Source organism: Telopea speciosissima, chromosome 3, assembly GCF_018873765.1.
Source record: "Telopea speciosissima isolate NSW1024214 ecotype Mountain lineage chromosome 3, Tspe_v1, whole genome shotgun sequence".
Taxonomy (NCBI): Eukaryota; Viridiplantae; Streptophyta; class Magnoliopsida; order Proteales; family Proteaceae; genus Telopea; species Telopea speciosissima.
Genome location: NC_057918.1, coordinates 71,736,180 through 71,755,362, shown reverse-complemented (window position 1 = coordinate 71,755,362; position 19,183 = coordinate 71,736,180). Strand labels below are relative to the sequence as shown.

At 43.0% G+C, this 19,183-nt stretch overlaps 1 protein-coding gene across 1 annotated transcript; it reads right to left on the bottom strand.

The window, feature by feature from the left end:
• Positions 1 to 560: 560 nt before the first annotated feature.
• On the bottom strand, positions 561 to 18,444 carry LOC122653518 (uncharacterized RING finger protein C548.05c-like). The gene is made up of 5 exons (XM_043847370.1): positions 17,976 to 18,444; positions 17,790 to 17,868; positions 6,401 to 6,519; positions 874 to 1,146; positions 561 to 639 (listed from the first exon to the last, which is right to left on the bottom strand). Exons 1-4 carry the CDS (start codon positions 18,228 to 18,230, stop codon positions 916 to 918), a joined length of 684 nt encoding a protein of 227 aa, XP_043703305.1. The 5' UTR covers positions 18,231 to 18,444; the 3' UTR covers positions 561 to 639; positions 874 to 915.
• Positions 18,445 to 19,183: the final 739 nt, after the last annotated feature.

Genomic DNA, 19,183 nt, shown 5'->3' with positions numbered 1-19,183 from the left:
TGGTACCAAGAATTGCTAATGAAATAGGGAAAAATAAAAGTATCTGTAAATGGAGGTTCACTAGAAAGAAAATAGAGCCGTAAATGGAGGTTCACTTGAAAGAAATAAGAGAAACTCCCAAGTGAAGAAGGGATTGAAGACCCTGTCAAAAAAAGATGAATGGGGGGGGGGGGGGGGGAGAGGAGCGTGAGAGACACACACATAAGACATGGGAAGTTGAGGCTTAATTTTGAACTACAGCAGGACCTATGGAGCATTTTTTGTCATCCATCTAAGAACACTTCTTTGGCTGCCAACTCAGCTGCCATGTCCTGCATAATTTCTAAAAAGCAACCTTTGCTGTTATTCCCAACAGCAAAACCATGCCTCTCAGAATAATACAAACCCAAGCACAGAAACAAACACAAAGGCAACACAGAAGCAACACCACAATGTAAAGAAAGTTCAACATTATAAATCTGACGGGAAGGATCGGCCATGTCCTAGACCAATCACTACCATTTGGGATCTGAGGGGAAGGATCGGCCATGTCCTAGATCAATCACTACCATTTGGAATCTTGACATCCCTTTGTTCCTTCCCCCAAGCTATGCTGTTTCCCCTTTGTCTAAGTCCGCCCCATATACCGATGATCCAAACCTACCACCTGTAACAAAAGAACCCATTGAGCAGAGGAGGGGCATTAGTTTTGATAAAGAATGATCGATTTCTAATTAAACTAATAAATGATGGATGCTGAGCAAAATACATTCCACAATCAACTGATACAAAAGGAACAAGCAAGAAACAGCCAGAGCTTTTCATATGATGCTGCCGCTCCTCATGAAAAACTACAGAAGAGAAAAGAAAATTAAGAAAATAAGAACTCATGACCAACCTTAAATAATAAATCTGATGGGTATGCATAAGCTTGGCTCAATTGGCAGCCGGAAGGTAGATCCTAATGATGTCTTTCATAGTGAGCCTCCGTCTACAGGTAGGACATTTATGCTGAGCAGTTATAGCAACCTTGATGCATCTCTTACAGAAGATGTGGCCACATTTAGTTGACGTTTCCTCGACCAGTTTTTCCATGCAAACAGGGCAGCTGAAGGTGGGCTCCATTGGTGGCGGTGGTACAGGTGGTTCTGGAGATTTCAACTCATTCTGCAGCCATTGGAACAATTGAATCGTTGACAAATAACCAAAATATAGTATGTCAAAGATGGATTCTCAGTAGCACATGCACAAGCACCATCCATCACACATGCACAAGGTTAAGAATCACATTGCAGAACCACCAGAAAAGATGCTAAAGAAAGCACTGGGACGAAAAACCATAGAAAAAAAGACAAATAATGCAACCACCACCCCATACTTTGGCATGCCTTCCAAGATTCTGAACCCTTTCAGTTAACCTCTTCTAAGCTGCTAATTTCTGTCCTACATCAAAGGATCCCTAAGAGGACAGGCCTCGGCACAACAGTAAGGTTGCTCCATTGCGACCTTGTAGTCACGGGTTTGAGTTGAGAAACACCCTCTCCGCGAAACGGGGGTTAAGGCTGTGAACATTATGACCTCTCCAGACACTGCAGTGACGAGAATGCAGCAAGAATCTGGATGTGTGCCAAAATTTGCATGCAAGTTTCATTTCTTAGCATTGTGATTTCAATGTCAACAGAAAGTTCATGGCCAACCTCTACTGATTAATTTTACAAACAAAGGTAAGATTCATTTTGGACACCGCAATCTTTATTGAGCTGTATCCACTTGAGAAGTCCGAAGAAACAACCAAGAATCTAAAAGCATGTATACCATGAGCAATAAAAGGAATCCAATATTGGTATTGGTAATATAATAGACTTGAAGCAAGCACAAAGCCATCTTATAAATGTATCCATTGCATTACAATGAAAAATTATCTTCTGGAAACTCATACTAGGGGATAAATGGAGGGGAAAAAAATACAGAGTGCGGAAATGGTTATTATGTCCATTGGTTATGAGGCTCAAACAAAATGGTTTAATTCCTATGCATTACACCATTTCCATCAAGTTGTTTTGAAATTTCTTGAACTGAGCCCATACAAGGTGTCTTTTAGGGTTGAAGTTTGTCAATTAATAGGGTATTACAGTGTATTTGATGCAGATTCATCACCAAATAGGGCTTGTTTCATTAGAAATAAGTCTAGCGTTGGGTTACATACATGTTGGGCCTTTGATCCCATGGGTTTCTAATGTAATAGGCCACTTTTCTGGGCCTAAAATAGGGGTACATAGGTTGCATACGGGATTAGCCCAATACTTAGTTTTTATTGTGTGTTTTTAATTGAGCCGGTTTAAATTGGTTGCATCCAATTGGTTCAATTGGTCTAATTTAAGTGAAGTGATCCTATTGGCTACTAGGGAATCTTCTTTATTTTAAGTAGTTTAAGTTGTTTTAAGTCATTAGGACTCTATTTTGAGTCTATTTGAGTTTCCTAGTCAGTTTAAGTTGCCTAATAGATTAGGGATAAGGTTAGGCCATTCCTTTTTAGTGTCTAAGTCTATTTTTGAGTCTTCTATATAAGTTTGTAAGGGAGGCCAGCATTGTATACGAATTTGATTAATAAAAATTAGCTTTATGCTTGCTGCCTTTGTTGCTGCCTTTGCTCCATCGTGAGTGTGCCTTGTGAGTAATATCAAGGTTGCCTTGTGAGTAATATCAAGGTTGAAGGGATTGGTGGATCTCCAATCGACTCCTTGCATTGTGAAGATCGGGAGGGCTGCTACTTATCTCCTTGCATTGTGAAGATCGGGAGACCCCATTGTTCATCTTCAAAGTTGTTGCCATTGAAGACCTGTAACAAGTAAGAAATTCTGCAACTATTCTTCTTCCTTCTAGAAGGTCACATACAAGGTGATTTTCGTGAGAATTCTGCCCAGCCAAATCTAACCATTAGAATCTGCTAAAAATTTGATCAAGTCTTTCTCAAACCCTAAGAGAGACTCGATTCAAATTTCAGCACCATCCACCCAGCCGATTGTCTGAAATTACAGTTTTACCCCTCTCTCCTACTTCTACTAGGAAACCTCCATAACTCCAAATCTGTCCATCAGTTTCAAACCAAACTTTCAGCATACATCCCTTACATCATTGTTGACACTCGATCCAAGTTTCAGCCCCAAACTCCCACTTTATCCCCTCCATTCCTTCACTCCATTAAAACCCAAAACTGCAACACAATTCTGTCCAGAACTGCAGAATTTTAAAACCTTCCCAAATCCTATTATTTTTATACCATATTGACCCCCTAGACCTGCCCATTAATACCCTATAAACCCCTTTCCCAATATCCAACCCTAACCCTAGGAATTGACCTAAATCCTAGTGCTGTCCATTCGAACCAGCAGCCCCTTTTTTATTTGATCCTGTTGTTTGGCTCCTAGTAGGTCTCCTACCTATCTAGGACTACATTAAGTGGTATCAAAGCCATGGATGAGCATGGCCAGCCCATTACCTCTGTGTCCATCGACTCTTTGAACAAAATTCTGGAGAAGCTTCAGCAGTTTCATGCTGGTCAAAGGGCTATAAGTGAAACATTGCAGCGAATTGAGCAACACCAAACTACCCCAGTAAGGAACAACAACATTCCCCTAGAAAAGGACAAATATCAAGTCAATTCGGTAGCACAAAGAACCCCAAGGACAGATCAATACAGAGAAGACAGAGATTACGGGGATCGACGTAGGCATGACAGAGATCATAGTGAAGATAGGAACAGAGGATACAAAGATTACGGGAGACGCCATAGACCTCCGGGGCGTATGAGTTGAGAGACTATGATGGCGGACCGATCCACAGTATTCTATGATTGGTTAGTTGCTTTAGATGATTATTTTAATTGGTATGATTTGCCGAGCATAGGAAAATGAGACTAGCACATACCAAGCTAGTGGGACCAATACATAATTGGTGGAGAACCCGGATGGATTATTCGACTACCGTGGTAGAGAACCATTACATGGGCGAGAGATGAAGAAGATCGAGTAAGAAATATTTCCCACGGACGTTGAGCTCTACAACAAGGTAACTTAAATTCCCATCGACAACATCACCACCAAAAAGCCTTCAAATCGAAGACAACTTGAAGCCTCCATCAATGAGATTCCGTTTGCAAGTTGCGAGTGTTGGAAATACGACATCACCATGTTAAATCAGCGGCTGAATACAAATGTACATTGCCAACGGAAATTGAGAGAGCACAAGTTGAAGACAAAGTAAGTGATCACAGTGAATTGTGATGAAAAGAAAGAGACAATGCCTGGAGCTTCAAAGATGGAAAGTCAACATGCGGAAGATTCTCTCGAAGAGGTCTACCTTGAAGAAGTCAAAGTAGACAAAGCTGAAACAATGAGAAGATGAAGAGGTGGTTGAGAATATTCCACGGAGATCAATGAGATTCAAGATGTTGTTCTTGAAGAGGTGGAGCTTGTATCTCAAGTATTAGATGAGAAGGTTGCTAACACTAAAGACTCTATGGATAGGGCATTCACGAGTGGTGCTGATTCGAGGTAGAGCACATAGAGTTTGTTATGCCACCATGGTTCTTGAAGAAAAGCTCCACGCCTTGAAGACTATATTCTTAATGTTCTGCTTTATCGGAATTACGTTTGGGGATGGTCAAAGTGCGATCACATGTTGATTCCCCTCATCATTACAAAATTCGAGGACGAATTTTTTCAAGTTGAGGAGAGTTGATGCGATTCATCACCAAATAGGGCTTGTTTCATTAGAAATAAGTCTAGCGTTGGGTTACATACATGTTGGGCCTTTGATCCCATGGGTTTCTAATGTAATAGGCCACTTTTTGGGCCTAAAATAGGGGTACATAGGTTGCATACGGGATTAGCCCAATACTTAGTTTTTATTGTGTGTTTTTAATTGAGCCGGTTTAAATTGGTTGCATCCAATTGGTTCAATTGGTCTAATTTAAGTGAAGTGATCCTATTGGCTACTAGGGAATCTTCTTTATTTTAAGTAGTTTAAGTTGTTTTAAGTCATTAGGACTCTATTTTGAGTCTATTTGAGTTTCCTAGTCAGTTTAAGTTGCCTAATAGATTAGGGATAAGGTTAGGCCATTCCTTTTTAGTGTCTAAGTCTATTTTTGAGTCTTCTATATAAGTTTGTAAGGGAGGCCAGCATTGTATACGAATTTGATTAATAAAAATTAGCTTTATGCTTGCTGCCTTTGTTGCTGCCTTTGCTCCATCGTGAGTGTGCCTTGTGAGTAATATCAAGGTTGCCTTGTGAGTAATATCAAGGTTGAAGGGATTGGTGGATCTCCAATCGACTCCTTGCATTGTGAAGATCGGGAGGGCTGCTACTTATCTCCTTGCATTGTGAAGATCGGGAGACCCCATTGTTCATCTTCAAAGTTGTTGCCATTGAAGACCTGTAACAAGTAAGAAATTCTGCAACTATTCTTCTTCCTTCTAGAAGGTCACATACAAGGTGATTTTCGTGAGAATTCTGCCCAGCCAAATCTAACCATTAGAATCTGCTAAAAATTTGATCAAGTCTTTCTCAAACCCTAAGAGAGACTCGATTCAAATTTCAGCACCATCCACCCAGCCGATTGTCTGAAATTACAGTTTTACCCCTCTCTCCTACTTCTACTAGGAAACCTCCATAACTCCAAATCTGTCCATCAGTTTCAAACCAAACTTTCAGCATACATCCCTTACATCATTGTTGACACTCGATCCAAGTTTCAGCCCCAAACTCCCACTTTATCCCCTCCATTCCTTCACTCCATTAAAACCCAAAACCTGCAACACAATTCTGTCCAGAACTGCAGAATTTTAAAACCTTCCCAAATCCTATTATTTTTATACCATATTGACCCCCTAGACCTGCCCATTAATACCCTATAAACCCCTTTCCCAATATCCAACCCTAACCCTAGGAATTGACCTAAATCCTAGTGCTGTCCATTCGAACCAGCAGCCCCTTTTTTTATTTGATCCTGTTGTTTGGCTCCTAGTAGGTCTCCTACCTATCTAGGACTACATTAGTATTGCTAGTATTTGGGGTTAAAACTTTTATTATTAATAAAGGTAGTAGTTGTTTGTCAACATTCACTTTGAGGTACAGAGCTAGTTTTGTAAAGTTCTCTGTCAAGCATTGTTGTCATGGCACCAGACTGTATTGCACAAGGCGCCCAATGGAAGGGGTGTGAAAGAGTTTATGATACAAGGGTTATAAATTTTTTACTGTTATAAATGTATTTTACAGCTCACTAAGGCTAAAATAATTTCAACATAATTAAAATACAAAAGGCCAATAAAAAGGATAGAAGGATCCAATCGATGAAGTACATGGAACTACAACTAGAAAGAAATACCATATATTGGATATCGAAAATTTTTGTTAGTATTACCTTGGCATTGTTACTGCCATCCAAGTTTATGTAGAGTTCACAGTTGATAATAGTCTGGTTTGGTGAAACTCTTCTGCGTTTGTTGTGACCATTGAGGGACAAGCTGTTAATTAAGTCTCCTATAACAGCAGAACCAATGGAAAGAAAATATATGTAAGGCAGAGCAGACAAACTTGGACTAGCAAAATAGATGCAAAATCAATTATACTATCAAATAAAAAAGATTGAATAAGTTAAAAACAGACTGAATTCTGGACAGCAAAACTCTCTTAAATTGTGTTAGAACTTCTCTGCCACGACTAAAAAAGAGCACATAGATTCTTGTAAAAACCAATGACAATTGAAAACATAAGTGAACATGTATGGATATAAATAGTTAATCTATTGCATGCAGTATATGTAAAGAAACATCTTTTTGTCATTTTCTAGCTGTGTCCACAAAAGTTGGAAACCAGAAGTCATATAGACACTAGTACACTACACACTGCTGGTCACTGAAAAACTGTATTCTTCTTATAGGACGAAGGGGTGAACAACAAATGAGACAGGGAGAGAGGGGAGAGAGCCTGCAAAAGGAAAACAAAAAGGTTGCCATGACAGAGACCTTGTATCCATATCCAATACCAACACAGATGTCCAAGTCCTCGTTATGTGACATCCAAGAAAGTAAGTCAACAACTATAATCTCAAAACAAAAATGTAGTGGAGGATGCTGACGTGCTTTGACAAATGCTGATCGCTGAAAACAAGAACCTTTAGTTTTTTTAATAGATGTATCTAGTTTTGCTGTTAAAAGAGATCGACTCAAATATCAACCAATCTTGGCTGTGGTATCATGTACATCTTCTGAGTGGCTGGGCCTGACAAAGGTAACTGAACTTAATTAGCAACCAGGCAAAAGTTCTCTCCATGGCCACGGAGAGGAGCCTATCTACATGACCCACACTTTTAAGCCACGTGGATATCAAATAGGGGCATAAATTCTGTAGACAGGTGGACCCCAAGGTCCCTTCTTCACATGTCAAGTTTTGGCCCAAACAGAATTTGTCAAGTGGCGGATTAAAAAATTCAGGATTACAGGGGTGGACAGTCTACCAAGGGGGTGCATGGACATACATGGGGTAAATGACTGGATATTAAAATTTGACACATGGCCAATATAGATCTTGACCTGTCTATCCACTGGTCAGAATTGCCACATCACGTACCATGTGGCAGAACCAGGTGGATTGATTGTCGAGAGCAGCTTCTCTAGACTGGACCATATAGAGCAAATTATGTCTCACCAGTATACCGTTATATGACTTCTATTTATCATTAAAATTTTCAAAAAAATTTCTATGAAGACTAATAAAAAGGAATAGTATGAGATATGAACGGCGGGAAAAATGAGAAACTTCAGAACATGTGAACCTAAGGGATGGTAGGCTTTGAAAACCCATCCACGTAGTATTCATACCTCCTTAAATTTTTTTGACAGATAAATCCAACAATTCTGCCTGTTCTTTCATTTATTATTTTTTTTTTGTGGGTTGGTTGGGGAGGGGGAGGTGGAGGCTGTTTTGCCACCTACAAGACATTTGACCCAGCAAACCATGTCATCATTTGGCTTGGGGGTTCCTGAGGTTTACAGCTATCTTTTCTCCCATTTGCTAACCATATTTCAATTTCCTCAACCAAATTAAGGAAAACCAATATTGATCAACTATTTAGGACAAATTTCTTGAGCTTTTTCAACCCACAAACATTATGAATTTAAGAAAACATATTAACATAACCATGAGGATTTCTTGTTTATGATATTTGTCCACTCAGAAAATGTAACTAATGATAAAAAAAAATGCCACAAGAAGCTGCATAATCAAAATGAAAACATGCAATGTTATCACAAGATATATTTGATCCAACTTTATTCGCACATACTAATACCCAAGAAGATGCATAGACGTGACTCTGCAGATCATTGATGCGATCCCAGTTCAATAACCCCAAATTTGGATCACTATGGGCCCACAAGGATGACAAATAGCTCAATTTAAAAGTGTAATGGCAATACTGTAATTTTCAAGACAAATCAAGTCCTTAGAGACTTAGAGTAAGGTAACAGATTAGGGGACAAACCAGGAATTATTCAAAAGGGAAGAGGACGATGGTAATTATGGATTAAAATAGAAAAGAACTTAACAGGCATGGACTTTTAAGTAAAATAGGAGAGAGGTCTCCTTCTACCTCTCAATGGAAAGGAGAGGGGCGGTAACCAGATCTGGTTTGAGTGAAGAAACTCACTCGTATGGTTTGGATTGGCCTGAAATTTCAGGCTAGGAACTCCAACGCACAACCCTCTCAGCGGTAATTAATGATGGGTACAAAGATCAGGTAAATCATCGACTTTTATTTTTTCTGCAACTGATCCTGTCGTTAGAGCCCAATCCCCAACTTCTTTCAATCTCAAACTTGGAGAGTGGATTTGCATATGCAAAGGTAAGCTACACCCAGAATTTGAGAGTGCAAGGAGTTGAATAGAAAGGGGCTGACCCAATCCAGAAGAAGAAATAGAGAAGAGGAGAGTTGATGAGAGGGAGAATTTGCAAAGTGATTATTTTAAGTATCTGGGTTAAATCATAAGAGGAGGAGAAATAGAGGATGAAGTTACACGGAGAATTAAAATAGGATGGATGAAGAGGAGAGATGCGTCCGGAGTATTGTGCGATCGACGTATTCTTTTAAACTTACAGGGAAATTTTATAGTACAGTCATACGACCAGATATAATGCATGATGCGAAGCGTTGTGCACTTAGGAAACATCATATAGAGAGAAACTCAATGTAGCTGAGACGAGGACGTTGAGATTGTATGGTAAAATTAGGAAGGATAAAATATGGAATGAACAAAATAGAGCTGATTTGGGAGTAGCTATGATGCATGATAAGCTGCGAGAAAGTCGTTGGAGGTGGCATGACCATGTACAACGGGGGCCTTTAGATGCTCCATTACGGAGGAGTGATTTGATTCAAATTGAAGGAGCCAAAAGAGCCAGTGGTAGACATAAAATGACTTTGGGAGAAGTGGTGAGGAAAGACATCGATAGCTTAGGCCTTGTAACAAGTATGTCTTTGAATAGAGCTGATTGGAGGGTATGGATACATGTAGCCGACCCCATATAGTTTTTTTATTTTTTTTGGATGAATAAAAATTTAATTGCAAAGAAAAAGGGGGGGAAGGGATATACAAGCCTGAAGGCCAAGAGGCCTAAAACTAAGTAGGGCGCAAAATAGTGGATGGGAGACCCCAAGAGACAACAATAAGTCTGTTCCTTGGGGAATCAGTCACACTAGTCAAGGGGTGGGAGTTAGCTTTAGATGATACGTCAAAGAAGATGGCCTTCCAAATCTTGTCCATAGAGCGGGAGTTGGACGTCCATCTTCTAAGGTTACGCTCCATCCAAATGTGGGAAATAACACAAAAGGCAAGCTTTCCAACCGTGTCACAAAGCGAGTTCCCACCAAAAGTCATATGAATCCAAACCCATTCCCGAGAAAGCGGAAGAGGTCTTCTACGAGTAGGCCAGCAATGGCGGAGAACCCGATTCCAGATGGAGGCAGCAAATGGGCAAGTGAAGAAAAGATGGTCTGTCTTCGTAACCATTCCAACAAAGACAGCATCTGGGGGAGACTTGCATGTGGCGATGGATGAGAAAGGCCTGAGTTGGGAGGCAATTTGCTAGGGCACGCCAAGTAGTGAAACTCTGCCTAGGGATGTGGCCTTCGTACCAAACCACTTTTTGCCAAGGACAGGGGGTCCCTCTATGTCTAACCATGTCCCAAGCGGAGTGGGCGCTGAATGTGCCTGTGGAGGAGGGAAGCCAAACGGTGGTGTCCCCTCTGCCTCTATGACCGGGAGGAATAAGGGGGAGGGAACTCCAGAGGTCGGCAAGGGGGGGGGAGATGTGGGAGGGGACCATGAGCCATTGGTAATGATGGAAGCCACTGGGGCAAGTCTGTCCAAGCCGGAATCATAGATGGCACGGGGGCTGACTATAGAGGCCAAGACACCTGAAGGATGCCAATTATCGAGCTAGAGATAGGTATGCAACCCATTATCAATCCTGCAAGAAATAGCAGTCTTGGCAATGTGCCTCACTTGAAGAATTCTGCGCCAAATCCAGGAAGAGTCTGAGCTAGAGCTGACAGTCCAAATAGAGTCTCTACGCAGAGGCCCCGCATACACCTAGGAAGTCCAAATACTAGACTTGTTGGAGAGAAGCTTCCAAACCAGCTTGATAGAGCCCGCTAGATTGACATCTTTAATCCTTCTGAGACCCAGACCTCCTTCAACTCTGGGGAGGCAAATAGAGGACCAGCTCTTAGGGTGGAGGAACCTGGCAGAGTCCACACCTTTCCAGAGGAAAGCACACATAATGGATTCGGCAGCCTTGATAGTTGCCTTGGGGAGACCAAAAACACCACTCCAATATATGTAGCAAGACTGGAGAACCGATCTGATGAGCTCGAGGCGACCTGCATAGGATAGAAGCTTGGCTTTCCAAAGCTGAAGTCTCTTGCGAGAAGGTCAAGGATGGGGTTACAGTGATGGGCAGTCAGTCTAGCTAGAATGAGGGGCAGGCCAAGGTAGCGGACAGGTAAGGTGGCAATGGGGAAGCCAGTGATGGTGGAGAGGGCCGCTTTGGTCGTGTCAGGAACCCCAGCAATGAAGATTTGGGATTTAAGAAGGTTGATGCGAAGACCGGAGAGATCCTGAAAAAGGTGGAGGGAGGACATAATGTGCTCAATGGAGGAGGGAATGGCCTTGGAGAAGATCATTAGGTCATCCGCAAAAGCAAGGTGGGTCAGGTTGGTGGGTTTGCAGTTAGGGATGGGGGAGATGAGGTGGAGATTCGTTTTGGACTGAAGACTACGAGAAAGGACCTCAAGGGAAAGACAGAAGAGAGACGGGGAGCGGGGGGCATCCCTGGCGGATGCCAGCAGAGGAGGGGAAGTAACCCGCAGGGATGCCGTTGAGGAGAACGGAGAAGCGAGGGGTGGAGATACAGAAGTGGATCCAACTGACAAAGGAGGGGGGAAAGGACATCTTGAGAAGGACTTGGGTGATGAAGTCCCAGCGAATGGAGTCGAAGGCCTTATGAATGTCAATCTTCAACAGGGCTGAAGGTGAAGTGGATTTCCGGTGAAAGCCTCGAACTATTTCCTGACATAGGATGATGTTGTTCGAGATGCTTCTCCCAGAGATGAAGGCGGACTAGTTGGGACTAACAAGGGAGTCAATGACAAGTTGAAGGCGGTTGGCAAGGATTTTGGCAATGAACTTATAGAGAAGGTTGCAAAGGGAGATGGGTCTAAAGTCAGCCATGGAGGAAGCACTAGAGGATTTTGGAATGAGGCAAAGAAAGGTGTGGTTGATGTTAAGGATCTGATGGGAGTTGAAGAAGAAGCTCTTGATGGCACAGATACGATCGGTTCCTAAGATGTCCCAACAGGTGGAGAAAAAACCCATACTGAAACCATCAGGCCTGGGAGCTTTATTGGCTTTATGGGAATGAACAGCAGAAACTATTTCAGAGTCCGAGGGGATAGAACAGAGGGAGTTGAAGAGGTTGGGAGGAACGAATTTGTTGATCAGACCCTTAGGGATGAAGGGTTGGGAGGAGGGGGGGCAAAAGATACCAGAAAAGTAGGACACAGCTTCAGATTTGATGGCATCGACAGAGGAGAGAACCGAGCCATCAGAGGAGGTGAGGGAGAGAATGGAATTGGAGTTAGTTCTAGCTTTGAGGGAACGATGAAAGAAAGCAGCGTTAGAGTCACCAAGTTCAAGCCATTTTATCCAGGATTTTTGCTTCAGGAAGCTCTCCTCCAGAGAGAGAGAGGAGGCGAGCTCAGAGGCAGCAAGGGACTCCTCCTCAGCGAGAGAGGGGTTGAGGGGATCAGTCTGAAGACGGTACTGGATGGAGGAAAGGGTGTCACGACAAGAGGAGACACGAGAAAAGATATTTCCAAAGGTGGAAGAGTTCCAAGATTTGAGGGCAGATTTGACATTTTTTAGCTTTTTGGAGAAGGCAAGGAGGGGGGAGGAGAAGTACTGAACTGGGATATCCCAAGCAGATTGAGCCAGAGGAAGGAAATCAACATGGGAGGACCACATGTCAAAGAACTTAAAGGGCTTGGGACCAAAGGAGAGATAAGGAAGGACGAAGAGGGAAATGGGGGAGTGGTCAAAGAGGCCTGGGAGGTCAAAAACAGCATAAGATGAAGGAAGGGATGAGAGCCAAGAGTCATTGACGAGGACACGGTCAAGCTTGCAAGCTACTCTGTCAACGCCAGAGCGCTTATTGTGCCAAGAGAACTCAGCACCCGACCAGCGAAGGTCATTAAGACCGACATCCTCGAGACAAGAATTAAAGGCATCAACTGCTTGGTGGTCAATGGGGGAACCACCTAACTTTTCAAGGCTATATCGAACGACATTGAATTCGCCTCCCAGACCCCAAGGGGCAGAACCAACGGACTGAGAGATGGTGTGGATGTCGTCCCAGAGAGGGAGCCGATCCGGAGGCCTATTGAAAGCATACACGAAGGTGAAAAAGAATAGATGATTGTGAAGGTGATCAGAGATGCTTAGGTGGAGAAATTGGGGGGAGGCAGAGGAAACCAGCAGATGGAATTTGAAGGGGTCCCAGAGAACCCAGATATGGCCATTTCGAGAGTGGGTGTAGTTGGAAAGGAAGGACCAAGAGGGGGCTATAGAATGGGCAATGGTAGAGGAGTTGGACTCAAGGACCTTCGTTTCAAGGAGGCAACAGAGAGAGGATTTAGAGGATTTGATGCGGTCACGAATTTCAACCTGTTTAGCCGGGGTGTTTAGGCCACGGACATTCCAAATGGTCCAAGGGATCACAAGCAAAGGTGGGGAGGGGGCAACCATCCAGTGGTGGAGCTGACCCGAGAACCCAGGGGGACACTGCGAGGCCTCAAACGGTACTCACGGAGTGGAGGAAAGCAAACCAAGGGAGAAGAAGTAGGGGAAGGGATCAAAGTGTGCAGAGGGCCAACGGTGGAGGAGGGTCCAACCCTGGGTTCAGATCTGAAAAGGTTCGGATCAGGAGCATTGCTAAAGTGGTTCGGCCAAGGGTGTTTAGTTAGGTTGGGTGGGTGTATGGGTGAAAGGGTTGGATATACGGGTGAATGGGCCTGGTGTAAGGGTGAGTGGGCTGGGTGGATGGGTTGAGGGGGTGGGTTGATGGGTCGGGCCATAAGGGGTGTTCTCTATAGTAGGGACAAAAGGGGGAATAAGGAGATTAAGAGGGGCTAAAGGGAGTTGGTCACGTGGGGGGGGGTTTGGTGAAAAGGTGTTCCTGAGAGGGGACAGGAGGTTTGGAGAGAATTGGTGAAAGGGAGTGGCTGGCAGCGGGAAGGGCCATGTTTGGGTTGCCAAAAGAGGGAGGGCAGCAAGGCGAAGGCAAAAGAGGGGGTGCAAGTGATATCTGCAAGCCAGGCTCGCAGAGCTCGGAAGGAAGAGGCAGTCGAGGCTGCAGCGTCTCCATCAGCATCAGGTTGGTGGACATCGAACCTCGCCAAGGTGGGACGGTTCCTGGTCTTTTCCGATCTTTCCGCCACGAGAAGGTTGCAGAGTCGTTCCAGTCTGCTGAACAGGCTTCGCCAGGGCTTGGAGCGTGGCTAGAGACAAGGCGACTTCCTCACCTTCAAACGGGGTTTCAGTCGAAGCTTCAGCTTCTTCAGTCATTAAATCTTTCGTCTCCGGCATAGGAAGCGGGGCACGAGAAGTAAGAAGACGCTGGCAGTTGGGGACGAGGGGGCTGCAGCAGAGATCCAATGAATCTGTGAGAGGGCCAGCAGCGATTGACGATGGAGATGGAGCTGGAGCGGGGGAACTGAGAGGCAGGCACTGCTTCGAAGGATGACCGAAGGATTTGCACACAGAGCAGTATTGTGGCAGCCACTCATATGAGACTCTCTGGGTGAAAGCATGACCATCTTCCTTCCTGGATGGTGACGAACTCCGGAGGGGGCACTTCAGCAGAGAATTGAGTTGAGAGAAGAGGAAAGTTGGAAGAGCACACCTGAAAGAGGGAATTCGAACCTGATTCGAGCAGGGATGAGAGAGACAGGGAGATATGAAACACGACCAGCAACCAGGAAAATCAAATTGCATTTGATCAAATCTATCCACCGATGGAGATGCATGGTAGCATATAAATAAGAAATAAAAGACTCCTAATTATATTCTAAAACTGAAACTGAAACTAAAAATAAATTTGACTAAAACTACAACTCTAACATTGAAGTAGCGATTGAATTAAACTCCACACTATTTTTACTACATCTCCATCAACAGGAATAAAGTGATAAAAGAAATTAATAAAATGGCCCTAAGCAACGATTCACATAACTGTATCAAACATATATGTGAAAGATTCTATTACATGCTGAGCAAAATGGCAGGATCATAGAGGAAGTCGGAAGGACACAAAAATTCAGCCACATAGTAAAGGAGTCTTTATTTGGCTCTTGAAATCCCATTTGTACGCTCAGCTGAAGAATAGAGGGAGTAAGAACTTGGATGGACACAGGGGTCCAGACCCCTCAAAGTGGTCCCTCCAATTTGGTCTTTGCTAAAGAGTGGAAAGAAATAATAACAGAATACTCAAACTAAAGAAGCTGAATAGAATAGATGAATCTCTCTAAAAAGGCAGGGAGTGCAACAACTTAAGTGGTGAGTCTGGAAAGAACTTGAACACCATGGAGTATATTGGGTGAGGTTCGCAAGGAAACAGATTGTTTTTTACAAGTTATCCTAACACTTCTAGATAGGTGCATGCTTGTGTCCGACAAGCAGAAAAAAATTTCAAGAAAAACACATGACCAATACTACCACCAACACCGCCATCACGCTTTAACCCCCCCCCCCCCCCAAAACTTCCATTACCTCTACCACTACTGCAGATACATAAAAGAGATCTCTTGTTATTGATATGATAGATCATAGATTTTAAACCACCCCAACCCCCCCCCCCCACACACACACACAGGCACATATAATTGACATCTTTAACAATATTTACATAATTAAGAATATCAATGTATGACAAGAATTTAATTAAATGTTGGAATGTTCTATGCTGCTATAAGCAAGGGATTTAGGTATCCGATCCAGGGATCAGAGCAGTCCCTGCCGATACCCCCGAGCCCCATTTGGTAACAATTCCGCTGTGTGAGAGTAATCAATTAGGGTAGAGTGACGTTTGGTAACAAGACGTAAGAAGTGATTCTGGAACATTAAAAAACAGAAACAACATTTGGAAGGCACTTAACAGAATTACTTCTGCCACCACACCAAATAATTACAAAAATGTCATTATCACTTTTAGCACTACACTCGATAATTCTAACAAATCAAACCAACAAAACTTGGGGGTTATTGAAAGGTCTAGTATAAGGGAGCAATAATATAAAGTTACAGAGAAGAGGGAACACTCAGCAAAAGACCCCTGAAATCCAAAGTTTTCAGTTAGCAACTTGCAGAGAAGAGAGAGATAGACTTGGAGCTTAATAGTTAATGGCTGGTTAGCACAAAATATGAGAAAAAAAAGAGGGGGAGGGGGAGCGGTGAATACTTGCAGAGAAGATAAGAGGGAGATGGAGAGCAAGAGAGTAAGAGAGGGTGGGAATTCGCCGGACAGCTGGGGAGATCTAAAGTCTTGGGGCGGCGACAAATGACCTAGGGTTTGGGAGAGGAGGAACAATGGATGAGGGAAGAAAGGGTACAGAGGGAGAGAGATGGAAGCTGCACGAGCCGGGGAGAGTTCATGTTGTCGCTGTTTTCGCCCATCAACAGAGATGCATACGAGGTAAGGAGAGAGGGAGAGAGACGGAGATGGAGGCTACGCCAGGGAGGGGGAGAGATTGAGGGTCAAGTGCATGATGTCAGGCTCGGGGTCAATTTTTGTGATTTTATAATGTGTCCTGGAGTGTGTGAGCAACTTTTTTTTTTTTTTCTCCTGAGGATTTGCTCCCAGAGCAGTTTTACATTCGGTTTGATCTATGGGAGGAGCACAAGATCAAACTGGATTGGCCAAACAGAATTCTACTCCCATTCCACTCCCACAAAGTAGAAGATCAATGGAATCACTCCCACGGAGTGCAACCAAACGGGTCCTCAAAATCCATGAGGGGAGATCAGTTGTATCATGCAGTATCGACCGGACCAGTCCTAGTCAATCCCAATACGAATCGGCCAATACGGGCTGGATCCGTCCTAGTCATTCCCAATACAACTCAGCCAACATGGCCGACACAATCCCAATTCCTAAATCCTCGACCATGAATCCCCAAATCCTTTTTTTCTTTTTTGGTGTGTGTGTGTGAGGGGGGGGGGGGAAGCTTTTTCTAATCCGATGCAAAATGTCAATGTTGCCCATGACCATAAACAGGAAACAAAGCTTTTGATGGGAGCTATTTGAACGATACCAATCAAATTAATATGTGGGAGTAAGAGAGTCTCATGACCACGGTTTCAAGAATTGGGAATCAAATCAGTGAATCGGCTGTGACCAATCCTGATTCCAGCGGGACCGATACGGCTGATTCATGCCAATAAACTCTAGAATGAGTCCTCAGATCTGAAACCTAGAATTGCCGAGTTTTCAGATCTGAGGGCCGATTCTAGGGTTTTTTGGGACTGATTCGATCCCCGATTCCATGTTTTAAAATGCTGATCTCGACAGTTCTCCTGCATTCTAAAATATCATTCAAAAATTTCACATAAGTGGGGAACAATCCTTAGAAGTAATGACCCTAGACTAGATGCAGCGTATTGGTCCCGATTCATGCCAATAAACCCAAGAATCAGTCCTCAGATCTGAAACCCTAGAATCGCCGAGTTTTCAGATCTGAGGGCCGATTCTAGGGTTTTTTTGGGACTGATTCAATCCCCGATTCCATGTTTTAAAATGCTGGTCTTGACAGTTCTGCATTCTAAGAAATCTTTCATAAATTTCACATAAGTGGGAACAATCCTTAGAAGTAATAACCCTAGACTAGATGCAGCGTATCGGTCCCGATTCATGCCAATAAACTCAAGAATCAGCCATCAGATCTGAAACCCTAGAATCGCCAAGTTTTCAGATCTGAGGGCCGATTCTAGGGTTTTTTTGGGACTGATTCGAACCCGATTCCATGTTCTAAAATGCTGATTGGGGAAAATCCTTAGAAGTAATAACCCTAGACTAGATGCAGCAATCATCAAGCATAAGTAGAGGGAAAACAAACATTGATTGTAAGACCCCAATTTTCCAAGTAAAATAATGACCACAATAATAATCACAAGCATGCTAGCAAAGGTAAAAGCGCAAACCTGAGTTCCTTTGATTAATATCAGACTCGTCATCAAGCACAACAGTTACCCCATGGTTCCTCCTGGAATTGTTCCTAGCCTATAAGGTTGCAAAAGCAACAATAGAAACAAAGTCACCAAAAAGTTAAAGTCCAAATAACATGAAGAAAAAAACACTGGCACAAATACTTAAGAGAGATAGCATACTTCAGCAAAACTCCTTGGGGATGAGATCACAACATCATCATCAATGGCATCCACATCAATTGTCGCAGCAGGTACCAAAGCCCATCCTTGCACACTAGTCTGTCCTCCCTGAGACCCAGTTCCAGTAGAGATCTCCTCCAGATCCCTACCCTCAGCCGGAGGTGTATCATTAAGGTCCACGTTCAGCACCATCTTTCTCCGGCGAAAATCCCTCACGTACCCTTTCAAAGGCCGTCTCAGACCACGAGTGCTCATGCTATTTAACGCTGCTTCCGCTCTAGATTCAGAGTCAAAAAACCCTAAAATAGGAAACAATTAATGTCACATTAATGATTTGAAGAATCTTACGTTGTACTTCCTCCAAAAGTCCGCCACCAGAAAGGTGAGAACTTTATCAAAATTCCTCAAACTTTACCCCTAGTTCCAACTTCAAAAACCCAGAAAAGAAAGTTTAAAAAATAAAAAACCCAATACTGAGAGAACAGATGTTGCCAACAACTTAGAAACTACATTTAAAAGGAAAAAAACGATATAGAACAAAGGATGGAATGGCAATAAAATCTCTTGACCAGAAAAGCAAAAAAAGGAACAAACCCAGAAGAGGGAAAGAGCATTAAACCCCAGAGTATAATAATGATAACAGCAGGAACAAAAGAATTAAAACGGAAAAAAACCAAAATTTCAGAAGGAACATGAGAAAGAAACGTGAACCCAATATCCAAGGATAACCTTTAATCACCTCCACCAATGATTATTAGAAGAAATTTGTAGAAGAAAATTTGTTTTCCAGCTTTGAAGTGAAACGGCAGGGAAAAAAGGATGGCTACCTCCTTCACCGTCTGAGATATAAACGATAAACAAGAGAAAAAAATTCGATCCTCTCTCTCCATCCCTCCACCGTCGTTCGTGTCCTTTCGGTACACGAAGATGGGGAGGAACTGAACCAGAAAATAGTCCACGTCTACTTGCACGTGTGAAAAGTGCGAACGTTGAAGACAAACGCACGCGTGTGAATAAGTGACAACTCATCTCAGTGGTACTTTCAAAAGATTTCATTCGGATACAGTGGCTCTACCAAATTAGAAATAACCATTTCTAGGACCCTAATGGTTATGTCTATTCTTCTTATCCGAAAAAACAAAAAAGTTATGTCTGTTCTCTAGTCTGGAGGGTACATGTCATATTCCACTCTAGTTTCTAAACCTGGA

Excerpts from the sequence above, each read along its gene's own strand:
- LOC122653518 (XM_043847370.1), bottom strand. The coding sequence starts at position 18,230 with ATGAGCACTCGTGGTCTGAGACGGCCTTTGAAAGGGTACGTGAGGGAT. Across the intron at positions 17,869-17,975 it reads CCCCAAGGAGTTTTGCTGAA|GCTAGGAACAATTCCAGGAG; the intron begins GTATGCTATCTC and ends GCAACCTTATAG. Across the intron at positions 6,520-17,789 it reads TATTAATCAAAGGAACTCAG|GAGACTTAATTAACAGCTTG; the intron begins GTTTGCGCTTTT and ends CTGCTGTTATAG.